Source organism: Arachis hypogaea, chromosome 3 (genome assembly GCF_003086295.3).
Source record: "Arachis hypogaea cultivar Tifrunner chromosome 3, arahy.Tifrunner.gnm2.J5K5, whole genome shotgun sequence".
NCBI classification, from domain to species: Eukaryota; Viridiplantae; Streptophyta; class Magnoliopsida; order Fabales; family Fabaceae; genus Arachis; species Arachis hypogaea.
The window spans coordinates 5,634,906-5,657,375 of NC_092038.1; the positions used below are offsets into that span (position 1 = coordinate 5,634,906).

At 29.5% G+C, this 22,470-nt stretch overlaps 2 protein-coding genes across 3 annotated transcripts; both read left to right on the plus strand.

Annotated features, from left to right (window-relative positions):
- Positions 1–12,514: 12,514 nt before the first annotated feature.
- Positions 12,515–15,472, plus strand: LOC112789048 (probable magnesium transporter NIPA6). Of its 2 annotated transcripts, none has more exons than XR_011879470.1 (9): positions 12,515–12,844; positions 13,073–13,129; positions 13,238–13,328; positions 13,437–13,597; positions 13,697–13,824; positions 13,934–14,071; positions 14,494–14,586; positions 14,660–14,832; positions 14,919–15,472. XR_011879470.1 is itself a non-coding variant. In XM_025830782.3 (9 exons), exons 1-9 carry the CDS (start codon positions 12,721–12,723, stop codon positions 15,011–15,013), a joined length of 1,005 nt encoding a protein of 334 aa, XP_025686567.1. In that variant the 5' UTR covers positions 12,520–12,720; the 3' UTR covers positions 15,014–15,472. The 2 variants fall into 2 exon arrangements, 1 of the variants encoding a protein (XP_025686567.1); XM_025830782.3 differs by having other exon boundaries at positions 12,520–12,844; positions 14,715–14,832.
- A 1,604-nt stretch (positions 15,473–17,076) lies between these two features.
- LOC112789050 (eukaryotic translation initiation factor 4B3) lies at positions 17,077–19,234 on the plus strand. The gene is made up of 2 exons (XM_025830784.2): positions 17,077–18,353; positions 18,903–19,234. The coding sequence occupies exons 1-2, from the start codon at positions 17,179–17,181 to the stop codon at positions 18,946–18,948; spliced, it is 1,221 nt and encodes a 406-aa protein (XP_025686569.1). The 5' UTR covers positions 17,077–17,178; the 3' UTR covers positions 18,949–19,234.
- The last annotated feature ends 3,236 nt before the right edge of the window (positions 19,235–22,470 follow it).

The window sequence follows — 22,470 nt, forward strand, 5'->3', positions numbered from 1 at the left end:
AACTCTTAACATTACTTTGGTTAATCATCAATTAAAATCATTAAAATTTTAACTTTGATTTTCTTAGAGATTATGAAGGTATATATCTATGTTCTTTTTAATTCTTGATAAGGTTGAAATTAACTTCTAAATCTATTTTCTTTTGGTAAAAATATGAGAACTTAATAATTAGTTAATTCATTAATATCTTTTTATTAAAAACTAGTGATTGATGTCATTGATGATATCGATTATGAATTGGAAGATATTTAAATACCACGTGAAAATAATGGTCTAAACACAATGGATAGAGGAGGCGGTATCGGTATATTTTTTTTATTATATTTAGATACAAAGTTAAATCTCATCAATAACGATTATAATTATCATTTAGATATATTAAATTTTGAAATTTATGTATATTAATATCTTCACTATCAGATTTATAAAAAAATTTTACATTCATGTAATTTTTTTATTCAAGTTATTCAAGTAATATTTTTCAGACGCGCCTCTTTCACTCTCTCACTCATTTGTCATATACGCACCTCATATAACGTAAATCTTATGCTGCGTGATAAACTTTTGCTCAATGCAAACCTTCTGCTGCAATCTAAACCTTGTTCTCTTCTCGCATTTTCGTTCTTCAACGTAATAAGATTTGTTGTTCTCCTCTGTTCGCGTTTTCTTTATTGTTCTTTTTTTTCTTCTCTGCTCACGTTCTTTATTATTGATCTGCATTGAATTCAATGTAATAAGCTCCGTCGTTCTTCTTCTTCTTCGATCTTCACTCCTGAATCGAAATAATGAATGATTCAACTTCAAATCAGTTGAATGAGAACGATTTGGTTTATCCTTCTGAAACGAATCATGCTGATGAAGTTTGGATTATTCAATTTTGAATCGAATTGAATGGAATGCAATTGTTAATTTTATTTGAATTGAATTCAATGGACGTAGGTGTTTTTGAATCTGAATTGAATTAATAATATCTAAATTGTAGATAGAAGTGTTTTGAATTTGATTTTATATAATGGAATATATTTGTTTCATCATGAGTACGTATTTCGGTTCGGTGTTCAGAAAGCTGTTTGATTTTTATTTTATATTTTGGATTATGTTTCGTTCACTCAGCACTATAGAGTTATTTCACCATGAGTACGTATTTCAATTCGGTGTTTAGAAAGCTTTCTGCTATATTGATATATGCAATTTTTCGGTTCATCCAGTGTATTAATTTCAGTTCACTGTGTTTTTTGGGGTTCTTAATGTCTTGATAAATACCCTGATTCCATTCATTGTGAACCTGGAACAAAACGTCAGCCAGACAGTTCCAATAGATATATAAATTAACGTCTTAGACCGACGGGACAAGGAATAATCCATCTTGAATCAGATAAAAATATTAACATTAAATATATACATTGATATTAAGATTAGATATATAGATTAACATTTACATTAATATTCACATGAATACATTGAAAGAAGCATTATTTGCTTTTTTAAATAAGTAAAACAAAATATTGTTAATTACAACCAGTCAATCATAGTATATCCTATTTACTATATAAATCCCCATATGTGAATTTACAATAAGGGTTGGAGAGGGCAGCAGATAGCTTTGGGAGTCTTGTTACTTCAGATGCCCGAATCACTTGATCTATGATTTTGTTCATTTCACGCAATAGAATATTCAGACTATATTCGTGCCTGAAGCCATCAATCTATTCCTACATTTCAATTGAAAGGAAATTAGTTACATATGAAATGAACCCAACTGAAATGATAAATGTCCCAGCCCACTGAATCGAACCCCCTTGATGCACTGAATAAAACACACTGAATAAAATATGATAACTAATAAAACAACTAGAAAAGCATTGCTGCATGCAATCAGAATAACCCTTAATCCTGAACACACTAAATATCAAATGAATAAAAATTACCAAACCCACCGAATCGAACAACATTCATGTGGTGAATAAATTGTTATACACTTTCAATCATCAAGAATAGTATTTCTCCATGCAAATGAAGTCAACTCAACAGAGTAACAACCAAGTTGAAATTAACATATACTATCTACTCACATACACTATCCACTGAACTGAATAAAAATAAGAATAAATTTCATTCAAAATCCTAGTTATACTATAAAAATGCAATAAAAATAACCCTAAACCTTGAACACACTAAATATCAAGTGAATGAAAATCACCAAGCCTACCGAACCGAACACAATTCATGTGGTGAATAAATCGTTATAAACATTCAATCATCAAGAATAGAATTTGTCTATGCAATAGAAGTCAACTAAACAGAGTAACAACCAAATTCAAAGCCCTAGTTATACTATCCACTGAATTGAATAAAAATAAGAACAAATTTCATTCAAAACTCTAGTTATACTGTAAAAATGCAATCACAATAACCCTAAACCCTGAGCAAAATAAAAGAAGGTCACCGAACCGAACAACATTCATGTGGTGAATAAATCGTTATCAAATTTCAATCATCAAGAATAGTATTTTTTCATGCAAAAGAAGTACTGAATAGAGTAACAACCAATTTCAAAACCCTATTTACACTATCCACTGAACTAAATAAAAATAACAACAAATTTCATTCAAAGCTCTAGTTATATTGTAGACAATACGTCGATCTACTAAACGAAGCAAATCAATCTAGTAAACCTAAAATACAACTAGGAGAAATGCGACATTGCAAGATTTTAAATGAACAGTAATTTTTCTCATACCTTTGTTAGTCTTTGTTGCTATTTTCATTCGTTTTTGCTTGTTCGTGGCAAAATCTTGTCGCGATTCTTCTCCAGTAGTGGTTTTTGCAGAGAATGTGAGTGAAGTTTGAGTGATTTTGAGAGAGATTCAAAGAGAAGGAGCGGTTTCGTGTAGTGGTTTGGCGTTGAGGAAGAAGTAACGTTTTTTCGTAATGGACGCGAAGTAACGAAGAATTTTCGAGCGCGTGTTTTCACTCATCATTAATGCGCGTGACTCTATTTAAATTTTGGCCAACTTGAATACATAGATACATAGATGTGTGTAGCATAACTGTTAAATTTATCCTAAAAAATCTGTATTAATTTATTTTTTTAGTAAACTATTTTTAATTTATGTCAATCTAAAATTTTATATACTAATATTAAGATATTATTGTTTCAAGTGCATATTTTGAATACATCAAATAGTTATGTTGAATTATTTTTTAATAATTTTAAATTATTTACTATTTATTTGAAAAAAATTTACATAAAAATGTTTTAATAATTTAATGTTATTTCATATCATTACAGTAGTATTTAATGACAACAAACTGATGAACTATTATTTCGAGTTTTCGACAACATATTATAGATATGTTATTTTCAGTTATTTATTTTGAGCAGATTTTGATCTATTTTTTTTTTTAGTAAAACAACATTTACATATTTGATTGTCAATTTAAATATTATTCAATGATTTAATTTGACATTGGGCATACTTGTCTGACTTATTGGACAAAATAAATTAATAAAAAAATCAATATCTATATATTCGAATTCATATCCTTGACACTAAGATTATAAAGAAAAACAAAACTTATCATATAATTTTATTGTTAATCAAATATATATATATATATATATATATATATAGATTATTTCTTCTATTTAAAAACTTGCATTTGTTATTAATATATATATATATATATATATATATATATATATATATATATATATATATAGACTATTTCTTCTATTTAAAAACTTGCATTTGTTATAATTAATATTAATTTTAATTATTAAATAATTTAAAATTATAATTTTAATTTTATCACATGCATGACTTGTATTATTATATTTTAGAACTATTTACACATTATATTTGGAAAATAACCAAAATATCTTAAAATTTTAGGATTAATAATTAAATTAGATCTTGAACGATAAAATGTTATCTAAATTTATCTCTAAAAATTTTTTATCAATTAAATTGATATTTTAAAAATGACAAATCAATCATATTTGTAATTCAATCACTCCATTAATAATTTTTGTCAATGATTACAAAATATTAACTAATAATATGCATGACACTTAACATATCCAATTGAATGCTAATTAAAGATGTTTATGAAAATCTATTAATTTAGTTGTTAGGTCACGTTAGAAATATGATTTATGTTGTAAGACCTCGAATTTTTATATAATTAAATAATAAATTTGTTTATAATTTATTATATTTAATTAAGATTATACTTTAAGAGATTATATATATATATATATATAAATTAAATATTTTTTTATTTATGATTTAAAATTTTAGTAATTGAATAATAATAAGAATTTTATATGCTTTAAGTTGAATAATAAAATTTTTAACTTTATTTCATGATTAAAAAAAATTAATTTTTATTATCTCTAATTATTGAAATTGATCTGATTTTGGAATTGAGTTGAAAGGAGTTTGAGAAATGATTTGGTTGGGATCTAAAAGGATAGCAGAAATCTTAGAAGAGATGCTACCCAAATTTTTATAAAATTAGATTTTGTTTGAAGTGCTTGTTAAAACGCTTTGGATATTTTTAAAAGATTATATAATTTGAAAATGGTTATGTTTTAAGTTTTGCTTTATTTAGAAATAAATGAATTGTGGTTGAGGAAGTGCGAAAATGATGATTTGTAAATGAATGAGATATATGATCTCGAGTAAAAGACAGTGGCATTGTCCACTTGTTTCGGGAAAGAGATGAGGAATAAGAATGATGAAAATTGAGTTTGAATTATAAAATTGAATTTTGATTGAGATATATGTGATCGGGTAAGATGCAGTGATGTTATCCACTTGCTCCGGATAAGAGTTTTAGACCTCGGGTAAGATGCAAGGGCCCAGTTTTATTGCCGCTTGCTCCGAGTTGAGAACTGAAACACCACCTGGGTAAGAGGCAGGGTGAAGTTATCCCATGCTCTAGGTATGCGGGTAAGATGCAAGGGTTGCGGCGTTGTCCCACTTGCTCCGTGTTTGGTGTTTTGTCCAATGGTTAGCTACCAAGACATGTCGGGTTGGCTGTATAACCGACAGATGAGCTCATTAGCCATAGGACAGGCATGCATCATATGCATTTGTATGCTATGTTTGGGTTTGAATTTGTTTTAGTTTGCCTAATCGCTAAACTGTTATTAACTGCTATTTAATCTATTTACTGTAACTGTTATCTATACCATTATTTCAATTGTCTATTTTGCCTGTGTTTGTTCCTGATGTGGTACTTTTGAGATTGAATATTGATGATGAGATGATGATTGTGTTAATTGATTATGTGATGGGTTGAAGGCCGTGATTGGTTTCTGATTTGATTGGTTCTGATTGCGATATTAGTAAAATATGAAAAATCAAGCTGGTTTAGCATAGACTTAATGAACCTATGCTTGGAATATGTTGGTTATTCATACCGTCTAGGAAACTGATTAAGATTTTCTTATAAGAAAAGAAAGGTCTTAGATTTCTGAAAAATTAAATATTGTTTCTTTAAAAAGATTTTGAGTGATTAGTTGTTGATTTTTAAAAGATTCATAAGACAACGATAATCACTGAGTTTAAAAATAGTTTTCTTATTAAATATCTTCTTATGACAATTTTGAAACTCTGTGATGAGACCGTGTGGGTAGGTTCTCACCCCCCTACAACTTTACTGTTTTAGGAATCGGATGAAGGAGCATTATGAAGAGTTTTACTGCGTTTTGGTTTATATGATGTTGTATTAGTTAAATAATTTTTCTTCACTCGTCTTTGTTATTATAATTTTGTAAGAGGGATAGGAGTTGTATGTTTTATATGTATATTACATTATAAGCTATTATGTAAAGAGTCTTGTATATGGATCTATGCCTGTTTGCTTTTTTTTTAAGATAAAATATTTATTTTCGGTTTTCAAAAAAATCAGCGATACGATGTTGAGTCAAAGACTCCTATTTTAATGATAAGTATATAAAGTAGTCGTAATACTTCTTGCTATCAGAGTGGCGCAGCCGGAAGCGTGACATTCTGGTTATGAGGGTGTTACATATGTAATTGGAGAAATAAGTTAAATTAATAGATTTTCATAAACATATCTGGTAAGAGTCTAATTAGACATTTAGACAAGTCAGGTATCATGTATGTTATCAATTAATGTTTTATATCATGAATTGTAGACGAAAATTATTAATAGAGTAACTGAAGGACAAATTGATTAATTTATAATTTTTAACGAACTAATTTGATTGAAAAATATTTTTAAGACGAATTTAAAAAATACTCCATCTTTTAGACTACATTTGGTTATAAGGACACGACAAGATACTGAAAATAAGACATAAAAAACAGAGACACAAAAATTAGTATTTGTATATTTTATTTAATAATAAATTAAATATAAAATATATAAATTATGAAAATATAATTTACTATTTTTTCATACAAAAATTTTAGAAAAAAATATAATAATAAAAAATATAATTATAAAAAATTAATATATATATATAAATAATAAAAAATAAAAAATAAAATATATTTTTTGTTAGTATTTTTATCCTATCTGACATAAATAATATAAATTATACTAATTCAGTGTTTCAAAATATAATATTTATATCCATATTTTATATATTAAACATAGATTTTATATTTCTTTGTTCTTGTCTCAACGTCCACTGCTTTTTAACAACGCGTGGACTAATTTGATTTTATTTCTTTTGTTAACGGAATTTTCTTTTCTTTTTTTTTGGTAGTTTTTGGTAACCGAATGTTGATTCGTGTTCTACCTACCTCATTGTTTTGGGTCAAAGTCTTTCTTATTTGTTTTGGACGGGGTGGCAAAGTCTACTAAATGGACTAGGATCCTGTCAAATGGGCTTAGAGATTTGGGGCAGATTGTATTTAACCTCAAAGACTAGGGATAATCAACCCGAAAAGGAAACAGTAATATAAGTAATACATGCGTTACCCAAAAAAAAAAAAAAGTAGTACATGCCTATCTAGTTTGCTTTCTCTTTTGGGCAAAGGGCCATTACAAAAAAAATAAAAATAGTTATTTTAAGTTTTCAACAATTTAAAATCATTAAAAAAGGAAGTTATGTATAGTCGTTTGCCAACCTAATCATTGTTCAGTTCTGGATTTTGGTTGCTTCCTCCATTGTGTTGTGGCTTCAGTTTAACACACACTAATCAAGATTATGATGGAACATGAGGAACTAGAGTTAGAACAGTGTTAAGGCACTACAAAATATAAAATAAAATGTTAAAGGGAAGGCTCACTTCAATGCCGGGAAAATAATCATATTTTATAATAGGAGTTATTTATCTATTTTTATCTATTTATTTTTATTATATAAAAATTGATATCTAAATTTTTTTATATTGTGTTTAAGTTATATTTTTTCTTTTAATGATGTCATATCAAAAAATTTACTTACTTGGTAAAATTTAGAAATCAACTAATTATTTTTTAATAAAAAATTTAAAAAAAATAAAAATAAATTATCTATTATTATTTAATTAAAATATAAAACATTAATTAAACACAATAAATATACATTAAAATTATCATAATAATAATAATTATAAATATATTTTTACTATTATATTATTTAATTTATACATTATGCTACATAAAACACTTACTACTTTTTATTTTTTAATCTCTCATACCTATTAACAAAAACTACTTCAAATAGGTTTAAATTTATCACATTTTTTTTATTAAATACATTCAAATATATCATGATTATAAAATTAATTCATAATTTTATATTTATATTTTTTGTATCTTTCATTCTTATTATTTTTTCTTATCCAAGTATGTAAGTTTAACCTTTACACATCTCCTTATTATATATATTCAAATATATCATGATTATAAAATTGATTTATATTTTTTGTGTTTCTTATTCTCATTCATTTTTAAATTTTTTTCTTTAATTATTTGTAACTCAAAGAATATCATATGAAAAGATAAAATATGACAACTAAAATAAATATAAAAATAAAAATAACAATGTATAACTCTAATATAAAAAGGTCTATGTAACTATGTCTTTTTTAAAGATAAACAAATTTAAACTTTTAAAATATATTTTAATTTATATTACATTTTAATTGAATAATTATACAAATTATCAAATAAATATTCTGTAAATATTTTAAATATAAAATAATTTAAATTTAATATTAAATTTAAATTTATATACTATATATTTTAATTAATTTACCTCTTCATATTTGGTGTGACTTTTACTCTAGTTTAAATAAAATTATTTTTCGTTTGTTTGATGTATAAAATAAGACATAAACATAAAAAATATATATATATATAATATTTGTGTTTATGTGTGTTTGATAAAAATAACGAACAAGACATATAAATATTTGAAAAAAATTAAATTATTCTTCATCTAAAAAAGATTTGAGAAGATAAAAATAAAATTTTAAAAAATTTAAAAATTGAATAAAAATAAAAAAAAATAAAAAATTGGTGTCTTTCAAATTATGTTTTAGTATCTCGTCAAATTAAAGATAAACAAATTTAGTATATTTGTGTTCATTCGTATTTTCTCATATCTTTCAAAAATATATATCTTATTGAATCAAACAACATATGTTACTGTATCTGTGTAGGGCTGCACGCGGATCAGATCGGATCGGATATAGCCTAAAATTCTATCCGATTCGCACTGTATTCATCGGATCGGATTGGATACGATATCCGTAATTTTTTGGTTGGATCCGATCCGATCCATGCGGATCAGATCGAATCAGATATCGGATACATTCGCATAATTAAAAAATAATAATTTTAAGATTTTGTTTGGCTACTTTTACAAAAAATTATCTAGAAAATTCATTTTCTATCTGTTTAAACATATTTACTCCTAAAATTTTATTAATAATAGTTCTTTTGAGTAACAAAAACAAAATAATAACACAAGATTTAAGTTTAATTATTCTAAATTGAAGTACAACATAAAAAATTAAAAACAAAATATCATAAAATTTATAAAATAACACACTAAAATTCTGGGTTTACTTTCTTAAATTATGCTATTTATATGTAATGTGGAGATATGCGGATTTGCGGATCGAATCCGTGGATATCACTGCTGAATCCACAATCCGATCCGACCATAGTGCAGATCGAATCCAATCCGATCTAATGACTCTGCGAATCGGATAATATCTTCAAAATTCAGATTGGACACGAATAATTACCGCAAATATGCAGATATTATCCGATCTATGTGTAGCGTATATCTTTATATCTGTATGAACATCAAGGAAACACCGTGTAAAGTCTAAACACGAAGGTCTTGGCAATTAAATTGAGTATTCTATTTTGATGACGTGTTGCTTGATTGCTTTGTTATATGTTTTAATAGTCAAATTAAATGCTATCAGATCGATTCACTTAAGTGGGATTGTTGTATTACGAAAATTAAATAAACAATGCTAAATAGGGAACATCTAAGTTGAAACTACTATGACAATTTAATTCTTAATAAGGAACTCAAATTCGAGTAATATTTACATATTAAAAAAATAATTATTATTTACATACAAGTATTTTTTTTATATAAGTTATTTATATTTATGGATGTACGTTTTTTTTGACATTGTTTTTTTTTTATTCTTTTTTGTTATGATCGTCACCAACACCACCACCACTTTCTACTTTTTTTTTTTTTTATTAGAATTTTTTTTCTTCTTTTTTTTCCCTCTATCATTAGTTATTTCATTCTTGAAAATAATAAATAATTCAAGTTCAGACAATTGAACCAAAATAAAATTAATTATTGTTTTGAATCCAATCAAGTAGTTAATGTGTGATTCGATTCTAATTAATTTTTTCGTTAGTAGTTTATGATTCTATAGGTAAATAATATTTCATCGTTGATAGTTTGAATTGAATGTAATGTAAAAGTTCTGTATTAAAAAAATATTTTCTGTATTTATAGCAAATTTAGATGTAACACAAAGATATTTAGGTGTAACATAAAGATATTTGAGTGTATTCTTTAAAAATTTTCAATGTATGTGTACCGATAAATTCTACATAAATTCTGCATAATTCTACATAATTCTGCATAAATTCTGCATAATTTAAAAATTCTTTTTTTATGGAAATCGTTGAGTAGCCACGTGTAACGTGTTAATATACTGGTATAGGTGAGTGTCTTTTTTATTAGATTTGACTGAATTTGTATAATTTATAAGGCAAAAAAACTTGTATATATAGTAGGTTTGAAGAAAAAAAAAATCAAAACTTAATAGTATTTAATTGTTATGCCAACAACCTACAAAAAATTATACAGATACTAAATCGTATATTGTTATATAATTAAAAGTAACTAACTTTTAAATTTATTATTAAAAAATTATCTAATTATATAAATTTAGTTGAATAGTTATATAAAAATAATGTTAACATATTTAAGTGCATTAAAATAAAACTCTACTCATCTAAGTACGAAGATAGATATACGTAACAACATTTTGTACTTTGTTCGTGCAATAGAAGCAAAGTGTAATCCTGGTTAAGCTTCAAATATACGTTTGGACAAGAACCAACACAAACCTGCAAAATGAATGAGGATCAAACAGGAAAATTTTCAAGTGTACGTGGTACGGTGTTTTAGTAATTTTTAACTATAATTAAGATCAACGATTAAAAATCACTAATACACCAGTACGACGGTACATTTGAAAATCTTCTCTGTTTATATATATGAGCAAATAATATGTCTTGAGTGTATGTCACATTTTTTTTGACAGGTAAAGTAGCAATATCATTCATGAATAGATCTCAGACGTTCTAAACAGGCTAGATTATATATTTTTTGGGGTGCTTCTTCCATTCACATTGGATTTAGAGTGATAAGAGTCGTATTTATTAATTCATGAGCTACTCTATTACCATTTCTCTTAACATGTGAAAATTCAACCGACCTAAAATTAAGAATTAAATGCAAACAATCAACAATAAAAGGCACCATAGAATTCACCATAAAAATATTGAAATAGTTGCCACATTAATTTGACACCATCAATGGTTCAACTATATATTCATAAATATTACTAATCTTCATATTGTATAACACGATATATAAAATGAAAACGTGACATAATGATTGTGGCAAACATATTTCTTTTTTTAAAAAGCAAAATAATGTTGGAAATGTACTAGTACTACTTGTTACTTATTACAAGTTGAAGCTGGGTACCTAATTAATTTTACGGAATCATTTTCATGTGACGATTATTTTTGCAAAGCACAACATACTTTCATTTACGGTGTTGGGTAGTTTCCTGAAAGTTAAGTACATTTTAAAAATTTCCCTAACTTACAAATTCCCCTATATTAATTCCATACATTTTAATATTATATCATTATAATAATCACCATTTTCATAGTTACTACTATCATATAATGGTGAACTTCAGGAATTCTTGCAAAATGTATAGAAAATGCTAGTATACTTTTATTATAGTTTTTCCCCTTCTAATTTTATGTTATATTTTTATTTAAATTAGTAACATTAACCAATACTTAAAGAGATTTGAAGTATTAGAGTATATTAATAAATTAATTTAATCTGACGGAAGCCTAATTGATCAGTAATGTTACACTCTTTGACCTATTGTATAAATATAATCTCGAAAAAAGACTATGAATTAAATTTATTTTTAATTAATAATCGGTCAATATTTGTTTTATTTTTTAAATTTTACTACTTTACTATTTTATAGACTAGTATTTATTTTTTGAATTAAGATAGATAATTATTTTTTTTATCAATATCAACTAATTATTTTAACTTTAAATTCTAAATCTTAAATTTTAAATTCTAACACTCAACTCTAAATTCTCTAAAAAAATAAGATTAAAAAATAGTTATAATAAAGATTAACTAATGTTAATTAATTAAAAAGTAATTCTTATACTTATTTTTAAAATTTGTGTGAGAATATTTATTTCCATCAGCAATATAGTTTGATAAATAATAATTATTTTTTGGTTTAATTATTTTATAAATTTCTATAGTTTAATTGAATTTTTAATTAATTTCTTACATTTTTTTGTTTTCTTTAATTGAATCTCTATACTATATCAGAATCTATATCGTAATAAAAATGTTAGAATTAATATAATATTCTATTAAACAAAATAAATATGTTTAATATTTAACTGAATATTTTATATAGATTAACAAAATATTTTTTATTATCACGATAAAAATCTAATTACAAAACTAGATATGATATAAGAATTTAATTAAAAAGATATAAAAATTTAATTAAAAATTTAATAAAATTATAAAATAGAATAATTAAAACTTATTTCTTTGTTTATGAAATTTTGCTTGTGGCCGTTGCGCTTTGCGCGTTATGAACTAAAAAACTGCAGCATAAGACAGTAAAAGAAAACCAATAGGATGGTGACACGTAAACACCTAAAACGCGGTACAGCAGCATCAACGAACCAACGGAGGCGCATGTGTACCATGATCTGGCGAAGCAGAGGATCAGTTCCGCGGTTTTACGGCGCAAAATTCTGACAAGTCAATTCTCAACTCTCATCTCATTAGAGTCTCAGTTTTGAAGAAAAGCAAAAAAGAGAGAGACTACGTTTCTTCATTGCAGTTTTCACACAAATCATTCATAATTCAAGGGTTTTCTTCTTCTTGAGATTACAGAGATCAGAGAGATTATGGGGGTTTCGGAAAACTCGACGGGTTTGGCTTTGGCGTTGGGTTCCAGTGCATTCATTGGTGCTAGCTTCATCCTCAAGAAGAAGGGTCTCAAGCGTGCTGCTGCCACCGGCACTCGTGCAGGTCTTCAATTCTATGCTGATTCCACCTAGTATTACCTATTCAATTCTAAAATCAATTTGGGGATTCGGATTTTTTTTTTAATTATGTTTTTTCCCAGTTGTGTCTATCTGTTATTAATTGTCAAGGTTGTATTTTTAGATCAGATCCATATGAAACCTAATGCTAATTTTCTGGTGATAGCATTATGTTTACATTATAATTTGAATTTGTTATTATTGAAATTTGCAGGTGTTGGTGGTTATACTTATTTACTAGAGCCACTTTGGTGGGCTGGCATGGTTTCAAGTAAGTTTTGGAGGAACCTTCCTATTTTTTCTTTTTTCCCTACTTGGTTGTGTGTTTGAGAATGAGACTGTTTGATTACATCTGGACACTGAAACAACTTTGGTGCAGTGATTGTTGGGGAGGTAGCAAACTTTGTGGCTTATATTTATGCTCCGGCAATACTCGTTACGCCGCTTGGCGCGATCAGTATTATTGTCAGGTACATAGATCTCTAGTCTAGCTAAAATGCTAAGTAGTTAATTGTTTTGAATGCTGTGAGTTGTGACTATTGTTGGTAGAACTAACATATTCAGTTCTGTGCTTGTAGTGCTGTTTTGGCTCACTTCTTGCTGAATGAGCGGCTTCAGACGATGGGGGTATTAGGATGTCTGTCCTGCATTGTGGGATCAATTGTCATTGTCATCCATGCTCCTCAAGAGCAAACTCCGACTTCTGTCCAAGAAATATGGGATTTGGCCACTCAACCAGGTTGCTATTTACTCCTGTTTACATTTTGGTATTAAGATTCCTTGCTTTACTGTCGGGTCCATTAACTTATGTCATTGATGTTTTCCTTTTTTTCAACAGCATTTCTATTTTATGCCGTGGCAACAATTTCTTTAGTTTTGGCTTTGATTTTACACTTCGAGCCTCGCTATGGACAGTCTAATATGCTGGTTTACTTGGGAATTTGTTCATTAATGGGCTCATTTACGGTAATTATGTTTTGTGCCGATCACATAAATGGAAGTTTTATGTGGATAATGTAACACATGAACTAACGGTATATTGCTCTTTTCAATTTTGAATTTGCAATGATGTCAGGTTGTGAGCATCAAGGCCATTGGTATTGCAATAAAGCTAACACTTGATGGAATTAACCAAATAGCTTATCCTCAGACTTGGTTTTTTCTCACAGTTTCAGCAATATGTGTTATCACACAGCTGAATTACCTTAACAGGGTGAGTACACAGTTATCCAACTTTGCTGATTTGGCCTGCCTGGGATGAGTTATTTATTGTTCTTTATTCTAGTATGGTTTCCCTGGACAACTCTTTTTTCTGTTATAGAGTTGTTTCAAGAGGACACCTCACCGAGCAGTATCCTAATTCCTAAGTGTTTCTTTTAAAATGTTTAAATTAAAGAAGAGCATTGTATGCATCACTTTTGTGTATACCTTACCTTGTACGTACATCTTCCATTTTGTTATAAAAAGTGACTGATAAGAAGTGAGAAAAGATAAGGTGTACACTTAGTGGTGTAACTAGTTATGTTTAGTTATAGCTTGTTCTCCATGGTTGGCATCCCACTGGTATCAATCTCGTTATCATTTGTTTATGGCAAAAAATTTTGAGCATATTTTCACTTTCCAACTATATTTCAGGCACTGGATACATTCAATGCAGCTATTGTTTCCCCTGTATATTATGTTATGTTCACAACTCTCACCATTATTGCCAGTGCAATAATGTTTAAGGTATGATAATATCATAACAGATTCATATTTCTGTCTCTCGTTATGACTTTGCAAAACTTTTTTGTTGTTGAAGACCATGATGTGATGTGATGAGCTTCAGTACTCACTTTCATGGAGCTTCCATGCAGGATTGGTCTGGTCAGGATGCTACCAGCATAGCGTCTGAGATATGTGGCTTCATCACCATTCTTTCAGGAACAATGATATTGCATATTACCAGAAAACAGGAAGAGTCCGATATGCAAAGTAATGCATGCCAATTCCCCTTTGTTTGCTAACGAATTTGTTGATTGCCTTATGCTGTAGAGTAGTAACTTGTCTATTTGATTCAGGGACCTTAAAATTCTACGTTGGCGAGGATTCAATGAAGGGCCTTGAGGATGAACACCTGATCCTTATACATGGTTCGGATTTTCGGGAACAGTGACTTTTCCTGTGAGGTTGATGTATGGAGCAAGTTCTATGAATCAGCAATGGAATAACAATTTGGACACAGCCCAGCTCATGATACGATGCATTTTGCAGCGAGCATTGCATTCATGTCTTTGATCTTGGAGCTTGAATTCAAGCATCCCGGAGTGCTAAAGTTTTCTGACCGTTTCTCCACCCTCCTTGGAGTGATCTCAAAATGTCTGATGCGGTGCAGTTCAACGGCCGAAATGGGGATTGCTAACTCGTCTCAAAAAGTTTCAGATTTTTGAAGTGATATCATGCTATGTGATATAATGTCCATAGTAGCCTGTGTAATTTTCCCTTTCACAATTTTGGTGGTAGGTCAGCACTTGTTTATGTATATATTTTTATACTTTTTTCAATTGATTATTGGATTATGTTGATAATTTTCCTTGGTGGTGGCAAATAATAGTATCAGTTTGTTTCGTTGAAATGTTTATTAAGATCTTCTGCAACAAGAATCAGATTGTTTTTTCCAATCATTATTGTGTTTAACACGTTAGATTAAGCGCACTAGGAGAGGAAGATGACATATCTAACATGATGGTTGACTCAGGAATGTGTAGAAGAATCTACAGTGGTCTGAACAAAGTGTGCCTAGTGGATTAGTGGTGACGCATTTAGCGTACGTTAGGTTTTTGCATTTTTTTCATAAAATTCTTTTTAGTGTTGCTTCGATTCTAAGCTAACTTACGCATATTGTTAATCTGCATATGATTTATACCTTTGTCAAAGGCTTTATTTATTTATTTTATTTTGAATTAACCATTGTAAGCATGGGCGAGAAACCCGTCTCTCCATAAAATGCTAGGTGCTTTTATTCTTTAAGATAAGGAGAAAAGCTTGAATCTCTTAAAAAAATTACAATATATGATGAGCTTCATAAGTTGAAAGACGATACAACATGATGGAATATTTTGTAATCTAAATAACGTAGCTGATTTAGCTAACATATATATGTCTTAATGTATTAAATATGAAAGCAATTGTTAATGCATTAAATATGAAAAATTTGTATTAAGAATATAAAAAATTTGAAGTTTCTAATTTTTTTTAAAAAAGTACATTTATTGAAGAAAATTTTTAAAAATATATACTTTAAGCAATCTTAACAGGCATCTTTATTTTTTTTTTCACAAATTATATCTTATGAATGATATTTTAAAAAGTTTTATACTAAATTTCTCTCACATTTTATTATATAAAAGATAAGAATAAAATAAACTAAAATATAAAAAATACAGAAGAAGATGACAATAATAAAGGCTAATTTTTTTTCTTTATATATATAAAAAAGATGAGTTATATATTCAAATATTATAATTTTTTGTATTTTTTAAAATTATAAAAAATATACAAACTAGAGGATTCAATTTCTGTATTTCGAATTTTTTAATTTTTTTTAAAAATAGAAATTAAATGGTCCGATTTATTTACCACTTAGAAATTGAATTTTTTTATTTTTGTACTTTAAATGACATATTTAAAATTAATACTTTAATAAATTATAATCTAAAAAAAATACTATGGTTCATTCAACATAAAAATAATAAGTTGAATAGTAAAAACAATAAAGGATCTTTATCCATATTTAATTATATACAAAGAGAAGAGTAGTAAAATATATATATATATATATATATATATATATATATATATATATATATATTAAATAATAGAGCTTAAGATTAGTATGGTTATGGTAAGCTGTATATTTTGTTTTTCAGTTGAATTTGCAGATTGTTTTAGTCCAGAACAGTTATAACTTGGCTAATCAATAAAGATTAACGAAGTTGGTTAAAACAAAAAAAATATTTTATAAAGATTTGTTGTTTAATGAGATAATCATGTGAGATCAGATAGGATAACCAATAACCAATACCAAATTAACTTAAACCTTGTCTGTGAAAACTTTTTCCAAGAGAATATATATTCTTTTTTAAAAAAAGATAAGAAACTAATCTGAACCGTTGATAATGATGACCAGGCATGGTGGTCCAAAGTCATAACTTCCACCGTTTGATGCATATATAATGATGTCCCTCGCACCTCCGTTTTCTCCACCGAAAAAACGCAAAACCTTTGTGCTGTGCAAGCAAATCAAGAGAGAGAGAGAGAAAGAAGAAGAAGAAGTTGAGAATGGCGGCTACCGTTTCTGCGTGGTCGAAGCCAGGTGCGTGGGCTTTGGATTCTGAGGAACATGAAGCTGAGCTCCTTCAACAGCAAACTAGCAACAATAACGAAACTGCCCTCACCGGAAAACCACTAGCCGACTTCCCATCTTTGGCCGCGGCGGCCGCCGCAAAACCCAAGAAGAAGAAAGGCCAGACCTTTTCCCTTGCTGAGTTCACTGCCGCCAAAACCGACTACCAAGATCCCATCGTGCTCCCCACCGGTCCGCGCCAGCGCACCGCCGAGGAGCTCGACCGCGACCGCAACCGTCTTGGCGGAGGCTTCAGGAACTACGGCGGTGACCGCGCCAACAGAAGCTCCGGTGGTGGTGATGATTCCTCCAATTCGAGGTGGGGTTCCTCTAGGGTTTCTGACGAGCCGAGGCGGAACGGTGGGTTTAGGGATTCGAATCGCGAATTGGCTCCTTCCCGCGCCGACGAGATTGATAATTGGGCCGCCGCGAAGAAATCAACGGTCGGTAACGGTTTCGAGAGGAGGGAAAGGGATAGAGATAGGGAAAGGAGCGGTTTTTTCGATTCCCAATCGCGTGCTGATGAATCCGATAGTTGGGTTACGAACAAGAGTTCTGTGCCGTCAGAGAGTCGGAGATTCGGTTCCAACGGCGGTTCTGGTGGTCTTGGGTTTGAAAGAGAGAGGAAGGTAGGGTTTGGGTCTAGCGGCGGCGCAGATTCTGATAATTGGAACAAGAAAAAGGTTGAATTTAACGGTGGAAGTGAGAGGAGTGAGGGTGGTGGTGGGAGACCTAGGCTTGTTCTGCAACCTCGTACATCGCCTGTGAACAATGAGAGCCAGGAGGGTGCTGGTAATGGTAATGGTAATGTGGTGAAACCAAAGGGTCCGAGCCCATTCGGCGAGGCGAGACCGAGGGAGGAGGTGCTGGCGGAGAAGGGGCAGGATTGGAAGAAGATTGATGAGCAGCTTGAGAGCATGAAGATTAAGGAGGCTGCTGAGAAAAAAGAGAGTTTTGGAAAGAGGGGTTTTGGTTCTGCCAATGGACGTGGTTCTAGTTTGTCTGAAGCCAGGGCTGAGCGGAGTTGGAGGAAGCCGGAATCCGAGACCGAGAGGAAGGCAGAATCTGAGACCGAGAGCAAGCCGGAATCTGATGATGGTCGTCCGAAAAGGTAAGTCATTGATAGAGTAAGGTATCAACCAAGTAGTTGTACCTTGGTCAAGGCTTTAATAGTTGTTTGATGATGTGATTTTGGAAATTGGCATACTTGTTAGTACATCTGATAGTGCAGTTAGGTACTTTAGTTTTAGGCTTATCTTGATTTTGATGATGTTGATTGAATAGAACACAGCCTCTGGGGAAAAGAAAAGTGGAGAAGGTTGGTAACAGTTAATGAGTTGCTTCTTGTCTGCTAAACCAATTCAGTTGTGTGATATGTTGCTTCTTTATCATCTAATACCATTGAGGGAAGAAGGTGCTTATGATAACTTGAAAGTCTTTCTTTACTCCTCCTGCATTGTTTCTGCTACATTTGCATCATGCCACTCATAGTTTTGCATTATCTTTAAATTTGATTATTACCACATGGCACATAGTGGTGCTGTCTCTCATGGAGGACAACTCTGCTTGGTTGAGACATCTGAGGAAGATCTTTGGAGTTTCCGTTTTCTCCATATATACCATTTTGACATTGTTGACATGTTTTCTTGTGTTAATGCAGTGCTGATTCTGAGAAAATGGAGGATGAACATGTTGAAGAAAACTGAGGAGCTGTCAATTTTGTCCCTGCTGAGTGATAACAGTGTTGGAAAGGAAAAAGGAACATTGGATATCAAATTTTTTTGTTTACCATTGAAAGTTTTGTTCTGAACTTGTGTTTATTATGAGACACTGTACTGAAACTGTTGAAAAAGATAATTTTAATAGGTTTGCTTTAGGTAGTCTTTACTCTCTAGTATTTAATTTATGTCTATGTTGGTAACCAAATTTGTCACTGTTACTCTGGTTGTCTCACTATTTTATAATATGTACAAGTTTTCTATTGGTGGTGAAGTGCCGTTTCTTGTATTCATGTTTGTCTTCCACATCCTCCTCTTCCCTTGACTGCTGTTCGTGTTCACCTGCCTTAGGACTTAAAAGTGAAAAGGGATGTTCTTCTGATAAAATGAATTTTTGATTTGCAAATTATATTCTAAACAACACGAAGAGCTTCCTTTTTTATAAGATTAGTTTAAGAGTGAATTGATTTATAGTTTCAAATTACGGTTTCGCTCAAACTATGGTTTTGAGAATAGAAATTATGTCAAAATGCAATTTCATATAGTTTTGTTAAAAGAAGAATATAGAGTAACTGATGTAAACACATATTTCATTCCATACACATGTATAAAGAAGAAAATATGAATTTGTGTATTATTCTTTCATCTTCTATCATATGCTTGCCCAGGGCCATTTTTGGGGCGGCCAATGAATAAACATGAGAAACAGAAACAGTAAATAGTTATTTTGGCATTCGAAAATTTCTGTTTTTGTTAAAATGGACTCTTAACATTTATTTTTGACAAAATAAATCCCAAAATATATGCACAGACAAAATGGCCTCAACGTTAACTCCACTCTGGATGTTAACGGAGATGTCTAGGTGACACATTAAGTGTTTACCTGAAGAGTTAGAGTGATATACGTGGGGTTGATTTACACTTTAACCTGAAATTGAGTAGTTGGTGGAGCAAAAGTGGAAAAGAAATCTTCATTGAACGACGTTTCTATCTGCGAGAACAACTATGAGGACTGCACCAAAAGAAGGGAAAAATTATTTGATGGAACCTGTTTTTGCTGTTAGGAGGTAGTGATGCTAAAATTGAATACTCGGGCCAATTTTGGGGGATGGTTTTTTTGTTGTCTTTCTTGGTAGGTATGTTGTTTTGAATGATACCCATTGAAATAGAGTTTGTGATTCTTCTTATTTGTTGAATCTTTCTCTTTTTTTCTTTCTATTTTGATAGAAATTGAACATAGGATGTGAGTATTTTGTTTGGATTGATGAATTAGAGGGAGAGATTAAGAAAATTAAACTGAATGTTGGAAGGAGCGAAGGAATGGAAAGCTTGGACAATGAAAAAATTCTAAGACACATAGCTATAAAGTCATCTGTGATTGAAGAGCACGTAAGGAGGATAGAGACTTTGTTATTGTTGCTTGTAATTGGGGTAGCTTTGGTTATATTTATGAACATGTTCTCATTATTTAGGTAGTGATAATATTATTGTTGATGTATGATGGTTTGGATATGCTAAATGCTGAAATTATATCCAAAAGGAATATGTATTTCGGCACTGCCCTCTGGAGAAAAGGAAAAGTGGAAAGGGTTGATAACAGTTAATTGATTGCTTCTTGTCTGCTAAACCAATTGACTTGTGTGATATGTTACTTATTTAGTTCTTTATCATCTAATACCATTGAGGAAAGAAGGTGCTTATGATAATTTGAAAGTATCTCTTTACTCCTCCTGCATTGTTTCTGCTACATTGTAGTTTGCATCATTGTATTGACGTTCATAAGTTTGCTGTCTACATAGAGGTGCTGTCTCTCATTGAGGAGAACTCTGCTTGGTTGATCCATCTGAGGAAGATCTTTGCTCTATTTTGGAGTTTCCATTTGCGCTTTATATACCCAATTTTGACATTGTTGACATGTTTTCTTGTGTTACGCGGTGCTGATGCTGAGAAAGTGGAGGATGAACAGGTTGAAGAAAACTGAGAAGCTATCAATTTTGTCCCTGCTGAGTTATAACAGAATTGGAAAGGAAAAGGAACATTGGATATCAAACTTTTTTGTTTATCATTGAAAGTTTTGTTCTGAACTTGTGTTTATGGTGAGACAATGTACTGAAACTGTTGAAAAAAATAATTTTGATAGGTTTGCTTTAGGTAGTTTTTAGTATTTAATTTTAGAGAAAAATTCTGCAACCAAACAAAATAGTTAATCAAGTCTAACTAAGTTGTTAACTTGACTTCTTCTTCTGTACATCCTACAGTTTTCTCTTTCGTTATAGTCGTCACTGTAACCACCATCACCTTCTTCTTCTTTTTTTCATTTAAATTTCTTCTCCTCCTCCATCTTCATTGTCATCATCATTATCATCATCTTTTTCTTGTAAGTAATAACATTCATTCTCTTTATAGATTTTGCAATTATTTTGCTTACTTTTGCAACATTATTTGCATATTTTTTCATTTATTTTCTTTTCTACCAAAATTTGTGAATCTGCAATTCAAGTCTTCATGAAATAAAAAATTCTTAATTCTATCACATCATTTAGTTGGAAATTTCGGTGTTAGAATAAAGATATTTTAGTATTATTCTTTAGAAATTTATGTGCTTTATATATCAGATATGTCGTTTTCTTCTTATGCGTAAATGTCACTATTCATTCACTTTCAAATTTTTACACTTGTTCTACTTAATTTCGCTATGTTATATAATAAATTTTGATGTTATTTTTGTTTATAGCAAGAATTTAATACAATAAGTGTGAACCTATATTTATTTAATTAAATAAAATTACAATACAATATAGATATATTCATTTAAGTTTAATATGAGAAGTAATGCTTCTAAAAGAAAAATAAAGAACAACAGAAGAAAAAAGAAAGACGAAAAAATAATAAAAAGCAAAAAAATGCAGCATTAAAAAAAGATATTTTTATATTTTTGTAACAAAATTTCTATGTCAAAATTAAGTAATTTCTATGTTATTATTAAAAAATTTTGGTACTATTTTTTTAATAATCTCCTTTTACTCCTATTTCATTTTCTCATAATTTTTTTGCTGAATAAAACAAAAAAAAAAGAAAAAATAAAACAAAGAAAAAATAATGCGCGAAAAAAAGAAAAAACACAAAAAAAGAGAAAAAATGTGTGATTCCATGCGACGATTGTGGAAGTAAATTTTGTTGGATTTAGATTAATTTGAATTATCAAAAAGACTTAAATGTATAGTGAATGTTAATCATCTGTCTCAAGACCTAAAAGTGAAGAGTTGTCTTCTCATAAAATGTGTAATATTTTTATTTTTAATACCTCATGATCGTATTAAAGAGTGAATTGATTTACAATTGCAAATTACAGTTCTAATTAAATTATGGATGAGAATATAAATTATGTCAAAAATGTAATTTCATATAATTTTGTTAAAAGAAGAATGATTTGGTAACTGATTTAAACACACATTTCATCTGATACACTGATACACATAATAAAGGAACAAGTTGTGTATTATCCTTTAG

Excerpts from the sequence above, each read along its gene's own strand:
- LOC112789050 (XM_025830784.2), top strand. The coding sequence starts at position 17,179 with ATGGCGGCTACCGTTTCTGCGTGGTCGAAGCCAGGTGCGTGGGCTTTG. Across the intron at positions 18,354-18,902 it reads GATGATGGTCGTCCGAAAAG|TGCTGATTCTGAGAAAATGG; the intron begins GTAAGTCATTGA and ends GTGTTAATGCAG.
- LOC112789048 (XM_025830782.3), top strand. The coding sequence starts at position 12,721 with ATGGGGGTTTCGGAAAACTCGACGGGTTTGGCTTTGGCGTTGGGTTCC. Across the intron at positions 13,825-13,933 it reads CATTAATGGGCTCATTTACG|GTTGTGAGCATCAAGGCCAT; the intron begins GTAATTATGTTT and ends CAATGATGTCAG. Across the intron at positions 14,072-14,493 it reads AGCTGAATTACCTTAACAGG|GCACTGGATACATTCAATGC; the intron begins GTGAGTACACAG and ends ACTATATTTCAG.